Source organism: Pipistrellus hanaki (assembly GCF_964339955.1).
Source record: "Pipistrellus hanaki genome assembly, chromosome: 1".
In the NCBI taxonomy this organism is placed as follows: domain Eukaryota; kingdom Metazoa; phylum Chordata; class Mammalia; order Chiroptera; family Vespertilionidae; genus Pipistrellus; species Pipistrellus hanaki.
The window spans coordinates 80,852,333-80,872,521 of NC_140503.1; the positions used below are offsets into that span (position 1 = coordinate 80,852,333).

The 20,189-nt window shown below is 34.7% G+C and overlaps 1 protein-coding gene and 1 long non-coding RNA gene across 12 annotated transcripts in view; one reads left to right on the forward strand and one right to left on the reverse strand.

The window, feature by feature from the left end:
* Positions 1 to 5,138, forward strand: part of AKAP6 (A-kinase anchoring protein 6) — a 456,973-nt gene extending 451,835 nt beyond the window's left edge. For all 8 annotated transcript variants that reach the window (XM_084874316.1, XM_084874310.1, XM_084874315.1 and 5 more), the window contains one exon: positions 752 to 5,138. In XM_084874316.1, the coding sequence (XP_084730442.1) occupies positions 752 to 756 (5 nt within the window). In that variant the 3' untranslated portion in view covers positions 757 to 5,138. The remainder of the gene's footprint in view (positions 1 to 751) is intronic.
* LOC311618090 overlaps positions 1 to 20,189 on the reverse strand; it is a 474,169-nt gene that overhangs the window by 163,329 nt on the left and 290,651 nt on the right. The gene's annotated exons all lie outside the window — the stretch shown is intronic.

A 20,189-nucleotide genomic window follows, 5' to 3' on the forward strand; every position in this document is an offset into this window, starting at 1 on the left:
GTCAGAGCCACGAGATGCACAGAAATAATCGAGTTGTTCTCATTTGTGCGATGTTGTCTGCACCTTAAATGAAATGTGTTCCTATTTGAACTAGAAGCCCCAGTTATACCCTCTCACAGGAAGGGGCTGAGACATTTGGAATGATCACAATGTTATGAATATTTCACCACCATATAATAGTGGAATTGTGCAAATCCATTGTCACACATACTGACTTTTTACAGAGAGGAAGGGAGATGGAGAGAGAGCTAGAAACATCAACGAGAGAGAAGCATCAATCAGCTGCCTCCTGCACACTTCCCAATAGGAATGTGCCCGCAACCAAAGTACATGCCCTTGACCGGAATCGAACCTGGGACCCTTCAGTCCGCAGGCCGACGCTCTATCCACTGAGCTCTATCCACCCAGTCAGGGTGGCAGCCTCGGGTTTTCGTGGAGAGTTGAAGCTCCCTGGAGTGTTTGAAACTGAGTCCACAAGCAAAAGAGTAAACGAGATCCAGAGGAAAAGTAAAACTTGATGCTTTTTCTTTAAAACCATGTCTTTTAAAAAATGTATTTTTCTCATTGATTCCGAAACATTTTTTTTTTTAATCAGTAATGTGAAACTCGGGCTATTAAAATCACTTTAATTTATGTATCCTTTTATTTCAGAACATTAACATTCCCAAAATGGCAGCCTTCCTGATTCCTCAAAGGTCGGGGTTTTATAGATGAAGCGAACATTTCTGAAACCTGTTTTTGTTTCTTGTAGATTAGCCCGGCTGCAGCTCAGGGGTGGCCTCACACTCCCACCCCGGACGGGCTCCGCCGTTCCATCCCACCACTGCCGTTTGTTACCGGCCTCTCCCAGGACGATGCTTCCTTGAGTGCGGTTTGTCCACGTGGCCTCGTGACCCTGACGTGTGCGCTGGCTCTCTGTAGGTGACCCTCTGAAGCTCAGCGAGCTGCTTGTTCTCCCATGGATTCCTGTCCCAAGCTACCTCTACCACCCCCATCGCCAGCAAGACTTTCGTTTGCCTTGTCCCCTCCCCATCTGCTCTCTAAAGCTCTGCAGCTCACCAATTTGATGGTCCATTACATTCACCTGTCTGGAATGAGCCCCTGCCAGTACTTGACCAAGTTCATGTTTCAATAGGAAATTTCTTTGTAATGGTACGATGCCTATGTTTAGTGAAAGAATTTTACCTAAAGGGGCAACCTTTGATTTGATTGCAGCATAGAGAAGAAACACTGGCTTTTCTTTAAAAATTAAGCAATTATTAAATGCTCCACTTTATTTATTTTAAAATAATAATATATGCAGCACTTCAAGAAACAACTAAATAGTGTTGTATATTATAAACTGGTGACATTCTATTAAATTATGTACAACATTTTTGCTTTTCTTAATGCTTCTTGAGGTGGTAATGAGAAAAAAAGTTTGCTTTTTTTTTTTTTAAAAGTGTGCCTTGCTGTATTTCTTATACCATTTATTAGAAAGCTGCTTTCACGGTAAAATTAGGGTGGTTTAAAAAGGAGGAAATAGCAAGGTTAAGATGTGTGAATAATTTCTGTACATATGTATAACCAAGTACAAACATTGATGTATAATGACAGTATAAAATGCTTTCATGTTTGCAATGTCTAGTGATGTGGAAAATATAAGCCTTAAATCTATTAGATTGCATGCTAATTAAAATTGGCATAATAAACATAGATTATTAGGGGAAAAGGAAAATTAGTGATCTCTTCTACCTGTGTTCTTTACCAAATTATTGCATCTGGACTGGAACAAATATTACATACAACAGCTTCCAAAATATCTTCTATATTGCATAAGAGGCTTAAAATTATTTAAACTAGAAACTACACAATGAAAGCCATCACAATTTTCAAGATTCTTCTGATCACTATACAGATCTTGGAACACTAATGATTTATTTCCAGTTCCCCTAAACCAGTAAAAATATAGCCTAGATTTTCTTTTTATTTCTATAATACTTATCATTAATGTTTTTAATGTTGGCTTTCAAGATACCTAGTACATCTTCTATTTATTTTATATAATTTTTGAATGGATTTTATAGGAAGATGGTAGAAAAGTATAGAACATTTGACTATTCTTTTTATTTAAATTATAGATTTCAAGTGTATTTATTTTGTGTAAAAGAAGTTAGCTAAAAATATTCTGTTTGGTCTTTACTGCTCTTGTGAAAGGCAGTTTCCAATTTTATTCTAACACCTACTCAAGTGCCTGACACAGTAGGTATTCAATAAAAAATTTGTTGAATTGGAATATTGAATTAGGTAATATGATGACATTTATCTTTTTATTTTGAGAAATGTACACTAACACATATAAACTAGAAAAAGATCTAATACAGTTAGAAAATCACATGTAGTATATGACCAATTTATACCAAATTTCAAAAAGAAATAATGTGTGGATTCATATAGTCACAGAAATGACAATCATTCATTCAACTGATAGTTCATTAATGCCGTTTATCTGAAAGGCACTATTCTAGATGCAGGGGATGCAATGATGACTGAACAAAGGCCCTGCCCTCAGGAGACGTACCTCCATATGGATGGAGTGAGCGCCCAAACAAGACTCAGTAGTGGTCCTGCAGGTGAGGAAAGAGCAAAGAGGTGAACGAGGTACAAAGACAGAAGCAACGATGAAGGACAGGGAGGAAGAAAAGGGCTAGAAGAGAGCAGAAAGTTAGAGAGTAGAAAATTAGTGACGCTTATTGCAGGAGTAGTAGGAGAAAAGGTAAGTTGGGAGACTTAATGAAGGGTCTTTTAAAAAGTTATGATGGACCTTTGTATGTGCTATGCTAGGCAGTAAGGAAGTTTTGTCATTTTTGTTTTGTGCCTGGTATTGCTTATCATTAAAACTTTACTAGTAGCACATCAAGAACATTTAAAAATAGTAACCTATAATTCTAACAGTTTAATAGCTACTTGTATTTTTTATGCCCCTTCTAATCTTTTCCATGCATATTTCTAAAGTGATGAATCATTCTAGACTTTTGAATGGATAGTAATTCATTCACAAGGGGTTTTAGGCAGGCATTTAGTTGCAGAGTTCAAGGTAATTGCAGGGGAAGATATTAGAGATAAGTGTCTCACTAGGAGGTAGCTGTAGAAAATGCGCTAGTCTTGAGGAGATCACAGGGAGAGTGGCCTGGGAATGTAGAGAAAAAAGTTCTAGCGTCCGAAATCCCTAAGAGCATTCTGGATTTCCGTTGAGGTGTGCTATAATTTTACACACTGAGACAACCTAAATTTTCCTTGGGTACTAACTAATGCCAAGTCTGCATCTCTTGGTAAAACATTCAAAAAACAAACAGACCATGATGTCTTACTTACCAGTGATATGCTCATTGAAGACACGGAGATATTGAAAATATTTGTTTATTAATAATCTAGTTTTAACACTGAATTTGTAGAATGATTTTCAGGTTTATGGTACAATGCTTTTTCAGGTTGAAAAGGATGGAATAGCCTCAATTTCTTGCTCTATTTAGGTGCTACCTTCTTAGTTACCCTTGAATGGTCCCACCAACTCTGCCTACACACTTCCAGTGGTTTATCATCCGCTAAGGCACGCGTGTGTCTGTATTAAGAAGCTATTTCTTAGGTTGCTAAAATCTGCATAGTGCCCCCCTACCCACCTTTAATTTTGTTCACTGGTCTTAATTCTTTCCTGCTAAGCTGCCCTAGAATTTCTACCCTTATTTTTTCATGGTAACCCTGGAGATCATTGAGACCAGTTACTCATCCTCTCCCAGCTGCTATGATTTCTGTTCTATAATTCCCTCAACAGCCCTTCATATGCCATGATTTTCATCTATTTCAACCTGACTAATGTTAACAGACAGAATCCTTGAAACTTAGGAACTGTCTTCATCATCATACATGTAGAAAAGTATCTGAACATTTAAATGGTAAGTTTTCTCTAAAAATATATTAAGATTTTATTCTATTATTTTAAAAATAAATAAGCAAATAAATAAATAAGCAAATAAGAATCCATTACTTCCTTCAGTGGCCCAGTCAAGTGCCAGAGTTATCTTGAATGCTTATCTTACATCATATCCAAAACTAACCTGTTTCCTTATAAAGCAGGGTACCCCTTCCATTCATTCATTCATTTAGTCAGTCAGTCAGTCAACAAACATTCATTGAGTGGCTACTTGTGTGAGGCACTGTGTTGGCATTAGAGATACAAAGGCTACTAAAGCGCGGTTGCTGCCTACAAAGGTTTACAGTTTTTCTTGTGAAAGTGCCTTTCATGTCCTCGAATAGAGTGTTTTCTCCAAATTAAATGATGACCCATTAATTTTGTTTCCTATCTAGTTTCTCTACATTTTAAAAACTCTAGTGAGCAAAATGGTATGCAGAATTATGTGGCTCTGACTGCTAGAAGTAGTGTTTTTGTATTTGAAAGTTTTAATAACAGAAAAATATTTCAGGTTTCTGGTCACTTAACAAATATGTGTTTTATGCAACAACAGAACAATCTAAATTCAGGGCTTTTGAGAAGTTAAGTTTGGTGATTTTGTTATGTTTGGTTTGTGCAGCTTAGAAATTTTACCCCTTGCTATAATTCCAGGAAATAAATTAACTGAAAATTAGAAAACAGACTGAAATGATTTGGCTATTTTTTATGTCAAATTATTTTTATTTCCAATGAAATTGGTATTATTTTAGAATCTCACTGAATATATAGTATATTCAAATTTATTTTAACTTGAACCAACTAAATTTACCATGGTGTCTTTTTCCCCATATATACATTTCCAGTTTTTATTTTGAATGATTTTAGACCTATATACTGGTAAAGGTTGAATGAGTAGTACAACAATATTTGCATACTCATCAGTCAGATTCATTTATTGCTACTCTTTTACCACATTGCTTCATCTTTATACACACACACTCTCACACACTTTTTTATGTGTTTGACCTATTTGAAAATAAATTGCAAATCAGAGCGCTTTGTCTGTAAATACTTCAGCATATATCATCTAAGAACAAGGGCATTATTCTGTTAAGTCCACAGTACCATTCTCATGGCAAGAAATGAAACTTTGATACAATAACATTTGATAATTCTTATTCAGATACCATAATAATACCCTTTTAAAGTTGTTTTTGTTTTAATCTATGATTCAAGCAAAGTCCATGCATTGCTTTTAGGTTTTGTCTTTTTATTCCTGAACAGTGTCTCTGCACTTTAATTTTTCTTTGGTCCTTCATAACTGACATTTCTGAGGCATCCAGGCCAGGTTTATACAGTGACCCACACTCAGGCTGTGTCTAGTTGTTGTCTCATTATTCAAGGCAGGGTACACTTTTTTTTGTCAAGTATAGCACATGGGTGATATTGCATTCAATAACTACTCTTTAATGAAGAGTGAATGACTCATTGACATTCTTGATAGGTCTTGAGGTTCACAACTTACTCTTACAACTCATGTTTCATTAATTGAAGGCCGGGTCAGCAAACTACAGTTTGTCAGTCAAATCTAGCCTACTGCTTATTTTTGTTTGGGCACTGAGCTAAGAATGGTTTTTACATTTTTAAATCATTGAAAAAAATGAAAGGGATATTTCATAGCAAAATTATATAATATTCAAATTTCAGTGTCATTAACAAAGTTTTATTGGAACATAGCCACATCTATATGTTTACATTTTGTCTGTGCTTTGCACTGTAACTGCAGAGTTAAGTAATTGTGACAGAGACCATATAGTCCGCAAAGCCTAAAATATTTCTATTTTGCCAGTGACAGAAGGAGTTTTTCCATATTTGGTTCATGGTATTCTAAATTCTGACACCATTTTCTTAGAGGTAGATAGGTTTCCATTTGCAAAATCAACGTAACATATTAGTACCTGTAATAGTTATATTTTGCTTTCTATATATTGAATTGGCAATTTCTGTTTCATGTTCCCTTAGTAAAATGAAGTGTGCTTTGTTTCATAAATTTAAAGGTTGTTCCCCATCCACGGTTGGTTTAAGGATTTAAATTTAGTTTACTTAGTACAGCATGGCTGTGATTGATTTCGAGGGTTAGTCAATTACAGACTAAGTCATTTGTTCAATCAAAACCATCAGGAAAATTGACACAACCTAAATTCACTTCAATTTGCCAATAAACTGGAATTCTTTCTCTAAATGTTTCTCTAAAGCGGTCCAATGAAGTTTAAATTCAGGCCATTTCAAAGCCAGTGTTTCAAATGTATTTTTCAACCCAAAGAAAGGCAAAACCTTGATCAAAGATTGTTTAAGATGCACTTCCATTTTCTAAGTCTTAATCACAAATCACCTGAATTTGCCAAGGAAACCAGTACTTCTCCCAGACCCTGCTGTGGCCACAGGTGGGCCCTCTTTCTGAGTAGATGCTCAGAAGGTAACAGGTTTCTACCTTTTCCCCCAGTTTATCTTTGACAGCACCACCCCTCCCCGCCACCACGTGCCTAGAGAGAAGACACGCCCACCTCCTTAAAGAGCAACAACACACCTCCCATATAACAATGCCTATTGATATGAGGCTTTTCATGTATTTGCGTTTTCAGAGTAAAATAACAAAATGATGTGTGCCAGTCCTTCCCACAACACTGAGGTTTCTGTGGCAGAGGCGTTTTGCCAGTGCCTTGAGTAATGGGCCCTCACCAAAGGAGACAATATGCAGAGTATCATACCTGTGTCTTAAAGTACACCTGGGCGTGCATAAGCAACCTTTCTGTCTCTCTTCTGTTTCAACACAAGCAACTTGGAAGATGTTCACATGTGTAAGACATTTCCAAGCTTTTGCCAAACATCAATAACAATTTCCAGTGAGGGAAGATTCATGGAGGAGATCTTAATGCACCGGATGGAGTGGCATTATTCAATGGGCAACTTTGATGCCAGTCTAATTCATGCTTAAACAAAAAAATCTTTCCTGAATACTGGCGCTTTGTTATTGGTTGCACATCACTTGTGACATCATATTTTAGAACCACAGTGAACCCTCGATTTTGCAGACCTTGATTTAACTGGCCTTGGATTTAATGGACAACATTTCTGGTTCGTATGCCATATGTGAAAATTAACACCCTGTTAATTTTAAAATGCTTTAAGCCAAAATTTGCTGATAGTCAAATTAATAGAATTTTAAAATGCTTTAAGCCAAAATTTGCTGATAGTCAAATTAACAGATTATTTTCTATTTTGTTATTAAATCACTGCTATTTTAAACAAATTTTAGCAAATGGGCCATATGTTGGAAAAATATTGTAGTAATTTCATGCACATTAATAAATATCTAAAAGCAGAGTCTACGTAATTAAATCCAAGAATCACCACTCGTAAACAATGTTTGGTGAATGATTAGCACGTGATCACATCCCTGTGCAAGGTCATTAGTTCTGTTATCACATGGCATGGCTTTCTGCAGCAGCTTTAACCTGTGCCAGCAATTTTCCCAGGACATGTGCTAACCCCGCCCCAGCCGTGTGCATTTATGTACTCAACATGACTGGTGAATGCAAGCATCCACTAAACCTATTCAGTACAAATTGAAAATTACAGTGATACATGCAGAACACTTTTCTGTGAAATTAAATTTTTTATACTTAGTTTTAATTACACAAACATGTCAATGTAAGTAAAAACAGGTAAATTAACTAATTTAAAGGACACATTCAGAAAATCTACTTTATAATATAATGGACTTGCAGCTTTAAGACACACCCTCGCCCGAATTAGTCCGTTCTGTAGAGGTTTTGCTGCACTGACCTTGAGGCTTGTAGTGAATTGAAGTGGCCCGAACCCGTAAAGCTCTTCCAGAGAACAGGAGAACCAACAGCCTGGGCATGGACGGACAGCCCCAGACGCTCCAGACTCAGGAAGAGCTCCGTCTCTCTGGTGAGTACATTCCTCAGAAAAAAACAGTAAAGTCAAAGGAAGCAAATGTAAAATGCAACAGAACTCAGCCTCACATTAACAATGGAGAAAAGGCTGATTCTGATGATCTGGCCCCGGTAACTCCACCCCTGCTGACTAGAGACGCATAGTATCTGGAGCATCAAATTTTCCCAAGTGGAGGCAGAGCCTTCTTGTGTCTCTCTACTAGATACTGTGGCACTGCTCTTTCCCCCTTCTTCATTTATTTACAGGGGATTTGGACTAGGGTTACCAGATGTGAAATTGGTATTTTTTTCCCCCACACCATCAAGACATGTAGTAATATGCTTATTAATTTTTACATTTAATATTTTTAAATTAATAAATATACAATTTGATAAGAAATGACACTAAAATTATGAAAACATTTCTTTGTCCTCACACTTAACCTACCATTAAAAAAAACAAAACAAAAACAAAACAAAAAAACCCCAACTCCCTATAAACAAATAGTCCATTAGTGGCATAAAACAAGTATTATTTGGCAAATTTTATTCAAAGACTAAAATGATCGAAGGCATTAGGAATATAATAAAAAATGCATACAATCCTCTTTAAACCCCAGTATTTTCTAGTCACTGGTTTATGAAAAATTCTATAAGATTTATAGAATTAGTCTGGTTCTATTAGTTGGTCAAGTTACACTACAATTCAAAACAAATAATTTTCTCTGTGTGTGCATGTTTGCTTGCTTGCAAATATGTTTCATTTATTTTAAAGTGTCTTTTTATATAAAAAAAATCCAAGTTTCTAAAATTTATCTTGTCATTAAAATAGTGTGAAAATCAAATCAGTCTTCATAGTGGTGCTCTTATCCCTGCTGATCTCAATTGACTGATGATGCTTACAATAGGTTTTGTAAAATGAAAATCCCTTAACTGTTCAGGAAGCAATTTTTGTACGTGGACAGGATTTGCCTCTCTTCTATTTTTTTTTTTTATCACTGTTTTAAGTTCAGACTTATTCTCCTATCAATGATGTCTTTCCATGCAAACTACAATATATATAAAAATATTTTTTTAGAAAGTAAAATGACTGATTATTTACAGGTTAAGAGGTATTTTTATAGAAATAAGATAATATTTAATAGGTAATTGTTTTTTAAATGAAAAGAACAAACTCTCATTGATTCAAAATGAATGAATATCAGAATATTCTTTTTCCCTTAAGAATCTCAGTAAGTCACCTGTGGCTTAACTCAAATATTTTTAAACAAAATTGAGTCTTTGATGATGTGGCCCCACTATAGTAATTACCAATTATTATATGATAAATAAGTAAGTTATAGGAAATCAGGCTAAATCAGTAAACACACTTTGGATATTATTTTAAAAATTAATCTAAATAATAAAATGAATCATGATTCAATACTCTATAATCGATGATACCCATTTTACCAATGGGCTGGAGAGGTAGCTGGTTATTAATTGTTTACTTTTCATAAAAGCAGAATGTGGAGGAATAAAATCTGTTTTAGAAACTAATTTTCTTCCTAGATAAATATGGGTTATTTTAATGTTCCCATACATTGCTAAATTCCCTCTCTGAACATGTAAATCATGCCAAAACTGAAAAAAGGACTTTCATTTTTAATAGTAGTTCTCATAATAATTCTATAGGAAAAAAATGATAGCTAAATTAGCACCTGAAAAAGGCCAAAGAAAATTATACAGTATACTGTATATAATTATGCCTCATTATGACCTCTGCACATTTTTCCAGAGAAGTTAGGCATTAAAAACACACAACAGGAAAACCTCAAAGCTCAGAGTCTGATGAAAGCAAAATGCAATAGTTAATTATGAAGGACAAGATTAATGCCCTGGTAGAAACATACTTGTGTGGGTGTGTGTCGGGGGTGGGGGGAGTATTTTTTTTATATTTTAAATTTTTATTTTTGGTAGCACTTTTCCATACTTGTGTGAAAGATACTATGTTGAGTTTTAAAAAATGCCTAATATGGGAAATTATAATTAAAAGTAAAACCCAATATTAGTAACAAAATATAACATGGTACACATGCATAGTATATATTCTCTAACATTTGCACATGCATATTATTATTCTTTTTCACAAAACAATTTCTATGATATATTCACTTAATTTGTTTTTCAATTATAGTTTACATTCAATATTAATTTGTACTAGCGACCCAGTGCACAGATTCATACACACTGAAAGGAAATTAATTACAAGAAATATTTTAATATCGCTATTCACCCTTTCTCTATATTTGAAGTGTCAACCAAATTCATAATCAACAATGACAGATCAAAACACATGTGTGTGATTGGCACCAGTGAAGGCTTTATATGTATTGCCCATGCACGAGTCAACTTAGCCATATATACATATGTGTGTGTGTGTGTGTGTGTGTGTATATATATATATATATATATATATATATATATATATAATAAACTTACTTAATTAGACCTGCTTTCTAATTTAGCTAAACTTTTTTTCAGCTCACTGAAGCACTCCAACTTCTCTTTCAAATGTCAGCAACACAGCAGTAAATATCAACATGAAACAGATTATTATTGTAGATCACGCAGGGAGAACAAAGGGTAAAAAATGTAATTGTAGCAGTGTTTGACTATATTCTGCACAGTGAGAAAACTTGAAGTCATTTTCAAGTTCCACCATTTCTTACTTATTGTCCATTAGGTCAAGTTTCTAAACTTTCTAAATCTCCATTTTCCAGCTAATAGGATTCTACCAAGTCTCCTATCTACCTACTCCAGGACTTCTGTGAGGAACAAATGAGACGAGGCATGGGAAAACGCTTCACAGACATTTGGTTAAAGTGTAAAATGTTTCCACCTGGCTATAAAGCAAACCATGTTCCTGGGCTGAAGAAACTGCAAGGAGGCTAGTTGTTAGGGAGAGGAAGATGGGCGTTGCTGTGTGACATCATTACTCAGTGCCCAAAGTGACTGTTTACAGGCTGGGCTGGGCTGTAAGCCAAATTTTGTGTCATTGAGTCTTGGCAGCATTGTCTGCAATTTGGTGGAGTATTGCTCAGGGTGGGGGAAGTCTAGTGTTGGTTTGTCTGTGCTGCTGGCCAGTACATGTGATGGAAGCTCCTGCATTGAGCATCTGCACCTGGTGATCAGTTTTCATCATAGCTACTGGTCAGATGGTCAGACAGACACTTAGGCTTTTATATATATTGATAGTTTGTGTTAGTTTCAGGTATACAGCGTAGTGACTAGACAATCATATACTTTACATAGTGGTTCCCCCAATATCCCTCCTGGTACCATACATATTACGATATTATTGACTGTATTTTCTATGCTGTGCTTTACATCCACATTAACATTTTGTGACTACCAATCTGTACTTCCCAATCCCTTCACCTTTTTCACCCAGCTCCCCAACCCTCATGCCCCCTGTCAACCATCAGCCTGTTCTCTGTATCAATGAGTTGGTTCCTATTTTAATTAGGAGCACACATTGTTATCATTACATTTTGCAGCGGAAATAATTGAAAATATACCATTTTCCTTACAGGTATTTTGCTTCATATCTGAGAGACGTGGTAGAGAGAGACAATTTATTAAAGTACAAGTAGAATTTACATTTTAATTTAATAAAATGAAAATGTGGGCTTTTCTATGATCCCTAGCAATCTTTTTGTTATTTTTTTTCACCTGTGTCTTTTCTTGCCAAAGGTATCTAGCTTGAAGAGTAAATACTGAGATCTCAGTTTGCAAATTATTTACTTCAAAATTTTTCATTATCTTCAAGAGGTATTTTCTAAGATAGAATTCATGGGCCATGTTTTTGGTGTTTTACTCTAGCAATACACTTAACTCTAAACATTTAAAGTGATAACTTCCCAGTTGGTGTGGCTCAGTGGCTGAGCATCGACCTATGAACCAGGAGGTCACAGTTCAATTCCTGTTCAGGGCACATGCCCAAGTTGCTGGCTCTATCTTTAATGTGGGGAATGCAGGAGGTGATCAATCAATGATACTCTCTCATCATTGATGTTTTATCTTTCTCTCTTCCTTCCCCTCTGAAATCAATAAAAAATATTTTTAAAAGTAAAATAAAATTGCAACTATTTTTAAACTTTTTATTAGAATATAACTTCAGATTTACAAAATATTGCAAAAAATAAAAAATATTGAATAGTACACTTTAACCAGGTTCGCCTATTGTTAATATCTTAGCCCATTTGATTTATAATTTCCTATTCACTTAGTAATATAGTTTTTTTCTGACCAATTTGAAGACAAGTTAAATATATCATAACCTTTTATCCCTAAATACTTCATTGTATTTTTTTCTAATAGGAACATAGGTATATTCTGTTACATTACTGGTGTATAGTTATCAACTTTATAAATTTACACTGATAAAATATAGTTATATAATCTACCTTTCACATTCCAAGTTTGTCAATGGTCTCAATAATATCACTTATGAATTTTTTTTCAGTATACAATTTGGATATTGAATTTAATTGTCATATAGTTAGCTTCCTTATTTTTTATCTTTAAAATATAATTTATTGATTTTTTTACAGAGAGAAAGGGAAATGGATAGAGAGTGGGAAACATCGATGAGAGAGAAACATTGATTAACTGCCTCCTGCACACCCCATATTGGGGATGTACCTACAACCAAGGTACATGCCCTTGACCAGAATCGAACCTGGGGCCTTTCAGTCTATATGCTGACGCTCTATCCACTGAGCCAAACCAGTTAGAGCTCTTTATCTGGAAATATTATCCCAGCCTTTCTTTGTTTTTTGTTTTTATGATATTATTTTGAATAGATTCCTTTTTTTACAAGTAGGTTATTCATGTATTTTGTGTTTGATCTTCCTCTGTGATTTGATTGAGATCTTACATTTTCTGCAGGAACACTGCATAGGTAGTATTCTTCCTTTTTAGGATATCATGTCTGGAGACAAACAGTGTCCATCTGTCCACCATTAATAATGTTAATTTTGAGAATTTTTTGTAGGAATGCTTTAAAACCATGTAAATATCCATCCCCTTCTCAAAATTTGTCCAATATTTAGCATCCAATGATATAATTCCTGCTTGATCTAATCCATACCAAGGTGTTGCAAAATTATGATTTTTCAACTCTACCACTCTCTCCACATTTCCCAGGTGGTCCTTGCTATTCTGCTTTAAGTAAGATTTCTTCCTTCTCACTTACTTGTTAGTCTTTTTATCATAAGTATAAGTTCTTTCCCCCCAATTATTTATAATTCATTACTGTACTTTAATTAGTTTAGTGCTTAAATTGTCCCAGATTTGTCTAGCGAGAGCCTCTTCAATCTAACTCTTGTATTCTATGACACCTTTCAAGCAATCCCTTACTTTGTGGTATGACAAGGAGTTTCAGACTTATTTTTTACCCATCTGCCCCAACCCTTGAGTCAGCCATTTCTCTGGAGAGTCTTGGCTCTTTTTTTAGTAGGGATTGGCATGAAAGACCAAGATCTGAGTGCAAGACGTGCTTGTAGCTAATGGGTTATCTTTGCTTCTTGACCAATCTTTTCAGCCAACAAAGCTAGAAAATACATAAGTGTGCTCATACATACATGTATATATACATACAATTATGTATTCAGAAAGACATATCCATCCATACATGTGTGTAAATATGCATGTATGTATACATAAACATGCATATACACACATACTTGTTTTAGAAATCAAGAGTTCACACCAGTTTCCTCCAATTTAACCCAACCCACAAGATGCTTTCTTGATTTTTATGATTCCATATTTGTATATCCCTCCTTCCACCATAAGAACCCTGGATACCAACAACATCAATACAATTATTCATTTGTTACATAATATAATACATTTAAAATTGTTTCTGAATTGATTCCCTTTCCCATACACTCCACCCTGCTCAAGATTGTGGGGGTGTGGTCAAATACTGTCTCAAAGTTCTAAGTTACTTTCTTACTAAGCTATTGGCTCCTTTCTCCTCCTCTCCCCTCTCTACCTCCTTCCCTTCCTTTTTGATTTTCCTATGGCAATTATCCCTATCCACCTGTCTCTTCACTGCATTCCATGCCACTCTCACCTCTACCAACAACTGGCAACTTTGGGATCTAAAAGCTTGCTTAACTATCAGCTGTCATAAAAAGCAAACAAATAAACAAAAAACTTTCTCTCAAGAGTGTTGCCTCAGTATACTATACAAAAACTCCCAACTGGAGAGTCCAGTCAGGACGAAATCCATCCAATATTTTACTGGCCAAGTCATGGCATTATATGAATGGAAATATGTCTACTCAGAGCAAGGGTCATATTTTCCTAATTTCAAAAAGGCACTTAGAGTATAGAAGCAGCCCTTCCTCAGTCCTTCTTTCCTACCATGTTATCATAGTACCTCTCTATTCTACACCAAGTGCATGTATCTTTTTAAATTAGTGTTTTGAGGGATTTTGCATATATACCCAGAAATGGAGTTGTTAGATCATATGTTAGTTCTATTTTTTATTTTTTAATTAAACTCCATAATATTTTTCATGATGGCTGCAGCGATTTACATTTCCACCAACAGTGGACACGGGTTTCATTTTCTCCACATCCTCACCAACACTATTTCTAGATTTTTTTTTTTTTATAACAGCTATCCTAATAGGTGTGAGGTGATATCTCATTGTGGTTTTAATTTGTATTTCCCTGATGATTAGTAACTTTGAGCATTCTGTCATGTAACTGTCTTCTTTGAAAAAACATCTTTTCATATTTTCCCATTTTTAATTGGATGGCTTTTCTTAATATATTTTATTGATTTTTTACAGAGAGGAAGAGAGAGGGATAGAGAGAGTTAGAAACATCTATGAGAGAGAATCATTGATCAGCTGCCTCTTGCACACCCCCTACTGGGGATGTGCCCGCAACCAAGGTACATGCCCTTGACGGGAATCGAACCTGGGACCTTTCAGTCCGCAGGCGACGCTCTTTCCACTGAGCCAAACCAGTTTTTGGCATGGATGTTTTTTTTTTTATTATTGTTATTGGGCTATATGAGTTTTTAATATATTTTTGGATACTAGCTCCTTATCAAACAATATTATTTGCAAATATTTCCTCCTATTCAGTAAGTTTACTTTCATTTTATTGATGGCTTCCTTTGCTGTGCAGAAGCTTTTTAATATGATGCAGTCCCACTAATTAATTTTTGCTTTGGTTGCTTTTGCCTTTAGTGTCAGATTCAAAAAATTATTGCCAAAACTTATGCCCCAAACTATGTTTTCTTGTAGAAGTTTTATGGTTTCAGGTCTTAGGTTCAAATATTGAATCCCTTTTGAGTAATTTTTGTGTATGGTTTAAGATAGTGGTCCAGTTTAATTCTTTTGCATGTGATTATCCAATTTTCTCAACACCACTTATTGAAGAGACTATCTTTTCTTCACTGAGTATTTTTGGCTCCTTTGTCACAAATTAATTGACCAAATATGCAAGAGTTTGTGGTTGGACTCTCTATTCTGTTCCATTGTCCCATGCATCTTTTTTATGCAAATACCATATTGTTTTATTACTATAGAGTTGAAATATAGTTTTAAATCAGGAAGTGTGATTTCTTTGGCTATTTGGGATCTTTTGTGGTTCATACAAATGTTAGGATTGTTTGTTCTATTTCTTTGAAAATTGCCATTGGAATTTTGATAGAGATTGCATTGAATCTGGTGTTTGCATTGGGTAGTAGGAACATTTAAACAGTATTAATTCTTCCAATTCATGTGCACAGAATCTTTCCTTTTACTTATATTGTCTTTCAATTTGTTCTTCATTGTCTTATAGAGTTATATATACAGGTGTTTCCCTTCTTGGTTACATTTATTCCTAGGCATTTTATTATTTTTATGCTATTATAAATGTAATTGTTTTATTAATTTCTCTCTTGATACCTCATGATTAATGTATATAAATGTAACATTTTTTGTATTAATCTTGTATTCTACAATTATTCTAAATTTATTTACTCTAACAGGTTTTTTTTTTATAAAGTCTTTAAAGTTTTCTATGCAAAATACCATGTCATCTGTAAATACTGACAGTTTTCTATTTTCCTTTCCAATTTGAATGCCTTTTATTTATTTAATTGATCAATTGCTTGGCTGGTACTTTCTCTACTATGATGAATAGAAGTGGCTAGAATGGACATTCTTATCTTATTTCTGATGTTGAAGAAAAAGCTTTTGCTTTTTATCACTGAGTGTGATGTGAGCTCTGGGCTTGTCATATATGGCCTTTATTATGTTGAGGGATGTTCCCTCTATATCCACTTTGTTGAGAATTTTTATCATAAATGGATGTTGAAGTTTGTTATGTGCTTTTCCTGCATCTGTTGAAATGATCATGTGATTTTTATTCTTCATTTTTAATATTGTCTATCACATTGCCTGAATTCAGATTTTGAACCATCCTTGCATCCCTGGATTAATGTATTGTTAAATTTGGTTTGCAAATGTTTTGTTGAGATTTTTTGCATTTTTATTCATCAGAGATATTGACCTGAGATTATCTCTTCTTGCAGTATTTTTGTTTGGTTTTGGTATTAGGATAATACTGGCCTCATAAAATGTTTGGAAGATTCCCTTCTTTTGTGTTTTGGAGAAGAGCATGAGTAGGATTGACATTAATTCTTTGAATATTTTGTTGAATTCACTAGTTGAGGCATCTGGTACTGGACTTTTGTTGGTTGGAGGTTTTTAATTATTGATTCAACCTCCTTATTAGCATTCAGTCAGCTAAGATTTTCTATTTTGTCATGATTCAGTCTTGGGATATTATATATTTCTAGGAAGTAACTTATCAATTTTTTATATTGTTCAATTTGTTGGCATATAAAACAGGTATTCTAATAATGTTATGTCATTCAACATTGTTTTATTATGTTAATGAGATGCTTTAGGAATTTAACTTATGTTTATATAAACTCATCTATGGTAAAATTGGTTTCATTATACATTGATTTGCTTAAAGTCACAGAAACTATTGATGATGTTATTTAGGAATTAGGGGCCAGTGCATATATTTGTGCACCTTGAAAGAAACTGTGGGCTATGAGGCCACTGTGGGTACAGGAGCGGGTCTTTGCTCATCCTCTGTGCCTCTGGCTGACCTCTCCCATCATGGCCCCTGGTCCCCTGTCTGCCAGTAGCCCCCCACCTGCCACTGCCACTCCCACATGCTGATGGCACCAGCCCTGCTCCCACCCACTGACAATGTGGAGCAATTGGGGTTGGCACTGTCACTGGGTGCAAGTGGTGAGTGCTACTCCAATCACCTCTAGTAGGGGGCGATGGATAAGCCCTCAACAGTGATTGGGGCCAGCAGCTGCCACTTGCACCTGCTGATGGCACCGAGCAATCAGGACCGGTGCCGGCTGCAGGTTGTGAGCAGGACCGGCACTGGCAGTGGATGTGAATGACAGCTATGGCACCAGCAGCAGGTGCACGCACCAGTGGGACCACAGAGCATGGGAGCGAATAATTTTCAGTAACCACCAGAGGCTTGCCCTGATGGAGTGGCTGGCACCCCCACTCACCTGTTTCATGGCTGATGCCTGCCATTGTCTACACTTTGCTGCCTGCTGCCAATGCCTGCCATGTTCTGCACATGCCCCCTGGTGGTCAGCACACGTCATAGTGACCGATTTTTTGGTTGGTTGGTTGGTTGTTCAGTCTATTTGCATAATAGCCTTTTATTATATAGGATAATTGATCATAGTAGTTTCATAAATACTTTGACATTTCTGTGGTATCAGTTGTAATATCTTTTTCATTTATTATTTATTTATGTTTTCTCTCTCTTTTTTTCTTAGTTAAGTTCAGGTAAAAATGAGTCCATTTTGTTTATCTTTTCAAAGAACCAGCTCTTACTTTTATTTGTCTTTTCTACTGTCTTTTTGGGCTCTATTTTATTTATTTCTGTTCTAATCTTTTCTATTGCCTTCTTTCTACTAACTTTCGGCTTCATTTTTTTCTTATTATTTGAGGTGTAAAGTTAGGTTGTTACTTGAGACTTTTCTTGTTTCTTAAGGTAGGCATTCATTGCTATGAATTTTCCTTTTAGAACTGCTTTTGCTGCATTCTATATATTTTGGTGCCTCACATTTCCATCTTCATTTTTCTCCTGGTATTTTTCATTCTTAATTTATTCTATAATTAATTGGTTGTTAAATGGCATATTGTTTAATCTCCACATATTTGTGAAATTTCCAGTTTTCTTCATGTAATTAATTTTTAGTTTTATATAATTGTAGGAAAAGATGCTTGATATGATTTCAATCTTCTTAAATTTATTAAGAGTTGTTTTGTGTACTAATATATAATCTAATTTAGAAAATACTTTATGTTCATTTGAGAAGAATGTGTTTTCTTTTGCTTTTGGATGAAATATTTTATAAATATCTGTTAAGTCCATCTGGGCTGAAGTGTCATTTAAGGTCAGTATGTCCTTATTGATTTTCTGTCTGGATGATCTATTCATTGATATAAGTGGAGTACTAAATCCCACACTATTATTATAACACTTCTATTTCTACCTTTAGACTTGTTGCTATTTGCTTTTTATATTTTGGTGCTCCTGTGTTTGATTCATAAATATTATACATGTTATATCCTATTGTTGAATTGACTCCTTTATTATATAACTCTCTTCTTTGTCCCTTATTACAGTCTTTGTTTTAGCGTCTATTTTGTCTGACATAGCTACTCCAGCTTTTATCTGAGTTCCATTTGCATATAGATTGGTTTGGTTGTTTCTTTAAAAAAAATAATAATCCATTCAACGACTCTATGCCTTTTGATTGGATAATTTAGTTCATTTAAATTTAAAGTAACTATTGATAGGGATGTTGCCATTTTGTTAATTGTTTTATGGCTGTTTTCATAGTTCCTCTCTGTTTCTTTCTTTTTCTATTGCTCTCTTTCTTTGTGATTTGATGACTTCCTCTAGTAGTATGCTTGTATTTATTTCTCTTTATGTATTTACTCTAGGCTTTTGCTTTGTGATTTCTAGGAGACTTACATATAATATGTTATATCTATAACAATCTATTTTAAGTTGATAACAACTCAAGTTTGATCCCATTATCAAACTCAGCATTATTCCTCTCTTCCTTTTATATTTTTGATGTCATAATGTATATATTTTATCTTGTGTATATATTAACTAATTATTGCAACCACAGTTATTTTTACTACTTTTACCTTTTAAACTTATATGAGCTTTATAAATGATCAAGCAACCACCTTTACTATGTCTTTACCTTTTCAGTGAGATTTGTTATTTTATGTGTTCCTCTTACTTAGTGTCCTCTTTCTGTTCAGCTTATAGAAGTCCCTTTAACATTTTTTTGTAAGACCAAATTAGTGGCGATGACCTTCTTTAACTTTTGCTTGTCTGGAAAACTCTATATCTTCCTTTGACAACTGACTAATTTTACCTGGTACAGTATTCTTGGTTGGAAGCTGTTTTTTTTTGTTTTGTTTGTTTGTTTTGCTTTTTTTATGTGTGTGTGTTTTTCCCCCCACTACATTGGATGTATTTTGCTACTCCCTTTATATTTATAAACTTCCTGCTGAGAAATCTACTGTCTTATGGAGTTCCCTTTTAGGTAACAAGTTGTTTTTGTTTTTTTCTATTTCTTTTCATAGTCTCTCCTTGTCTTTGACTTTTAAAATTTTAATTATAATGTGATTTGTTGTGGATCTCTTTGGGTTCCTCTTATTTGGAAATCACTGAGCTTCCTGCATCTGGATGACTATTTTCTTCCTCAAATTATGGAAGTTTTCAGCGATAACATCTTCAAATAAAAATAATACCCGAAGCTGTTCAAACATTAATAAAGGTTTTGGGAAAAAATATCTAATTTAAGTCCCTTAAAAAAGAACTTTGCATAGAGTTACTTTTTACAATAAGCTTAGATGAAAACTTGAGGCATTTTGGGGAATTTTGAAAATGAGTAATTGGAGGATCCCTTCAAAAATCTCTTCTTGTACCAATACTCTCAGCCAGGCTTTTGACAGGAGATGAACAATAGGCAATTCAAAATTGAGTTTTCTATTCAGTTCCAATCACAGATAATCCACGTTTTTCTACTGAAAAATGATCTGCAGTGTAGACGACAAAGATGTTGCTTCATTGTAAAATAAGAGGACTTTTCTAATATTTTTACCTTAATGAAGAGTCACTTTACCTGTGTACAACAGTGAACTAAGTGGGCAGTTTTAAACAGATCA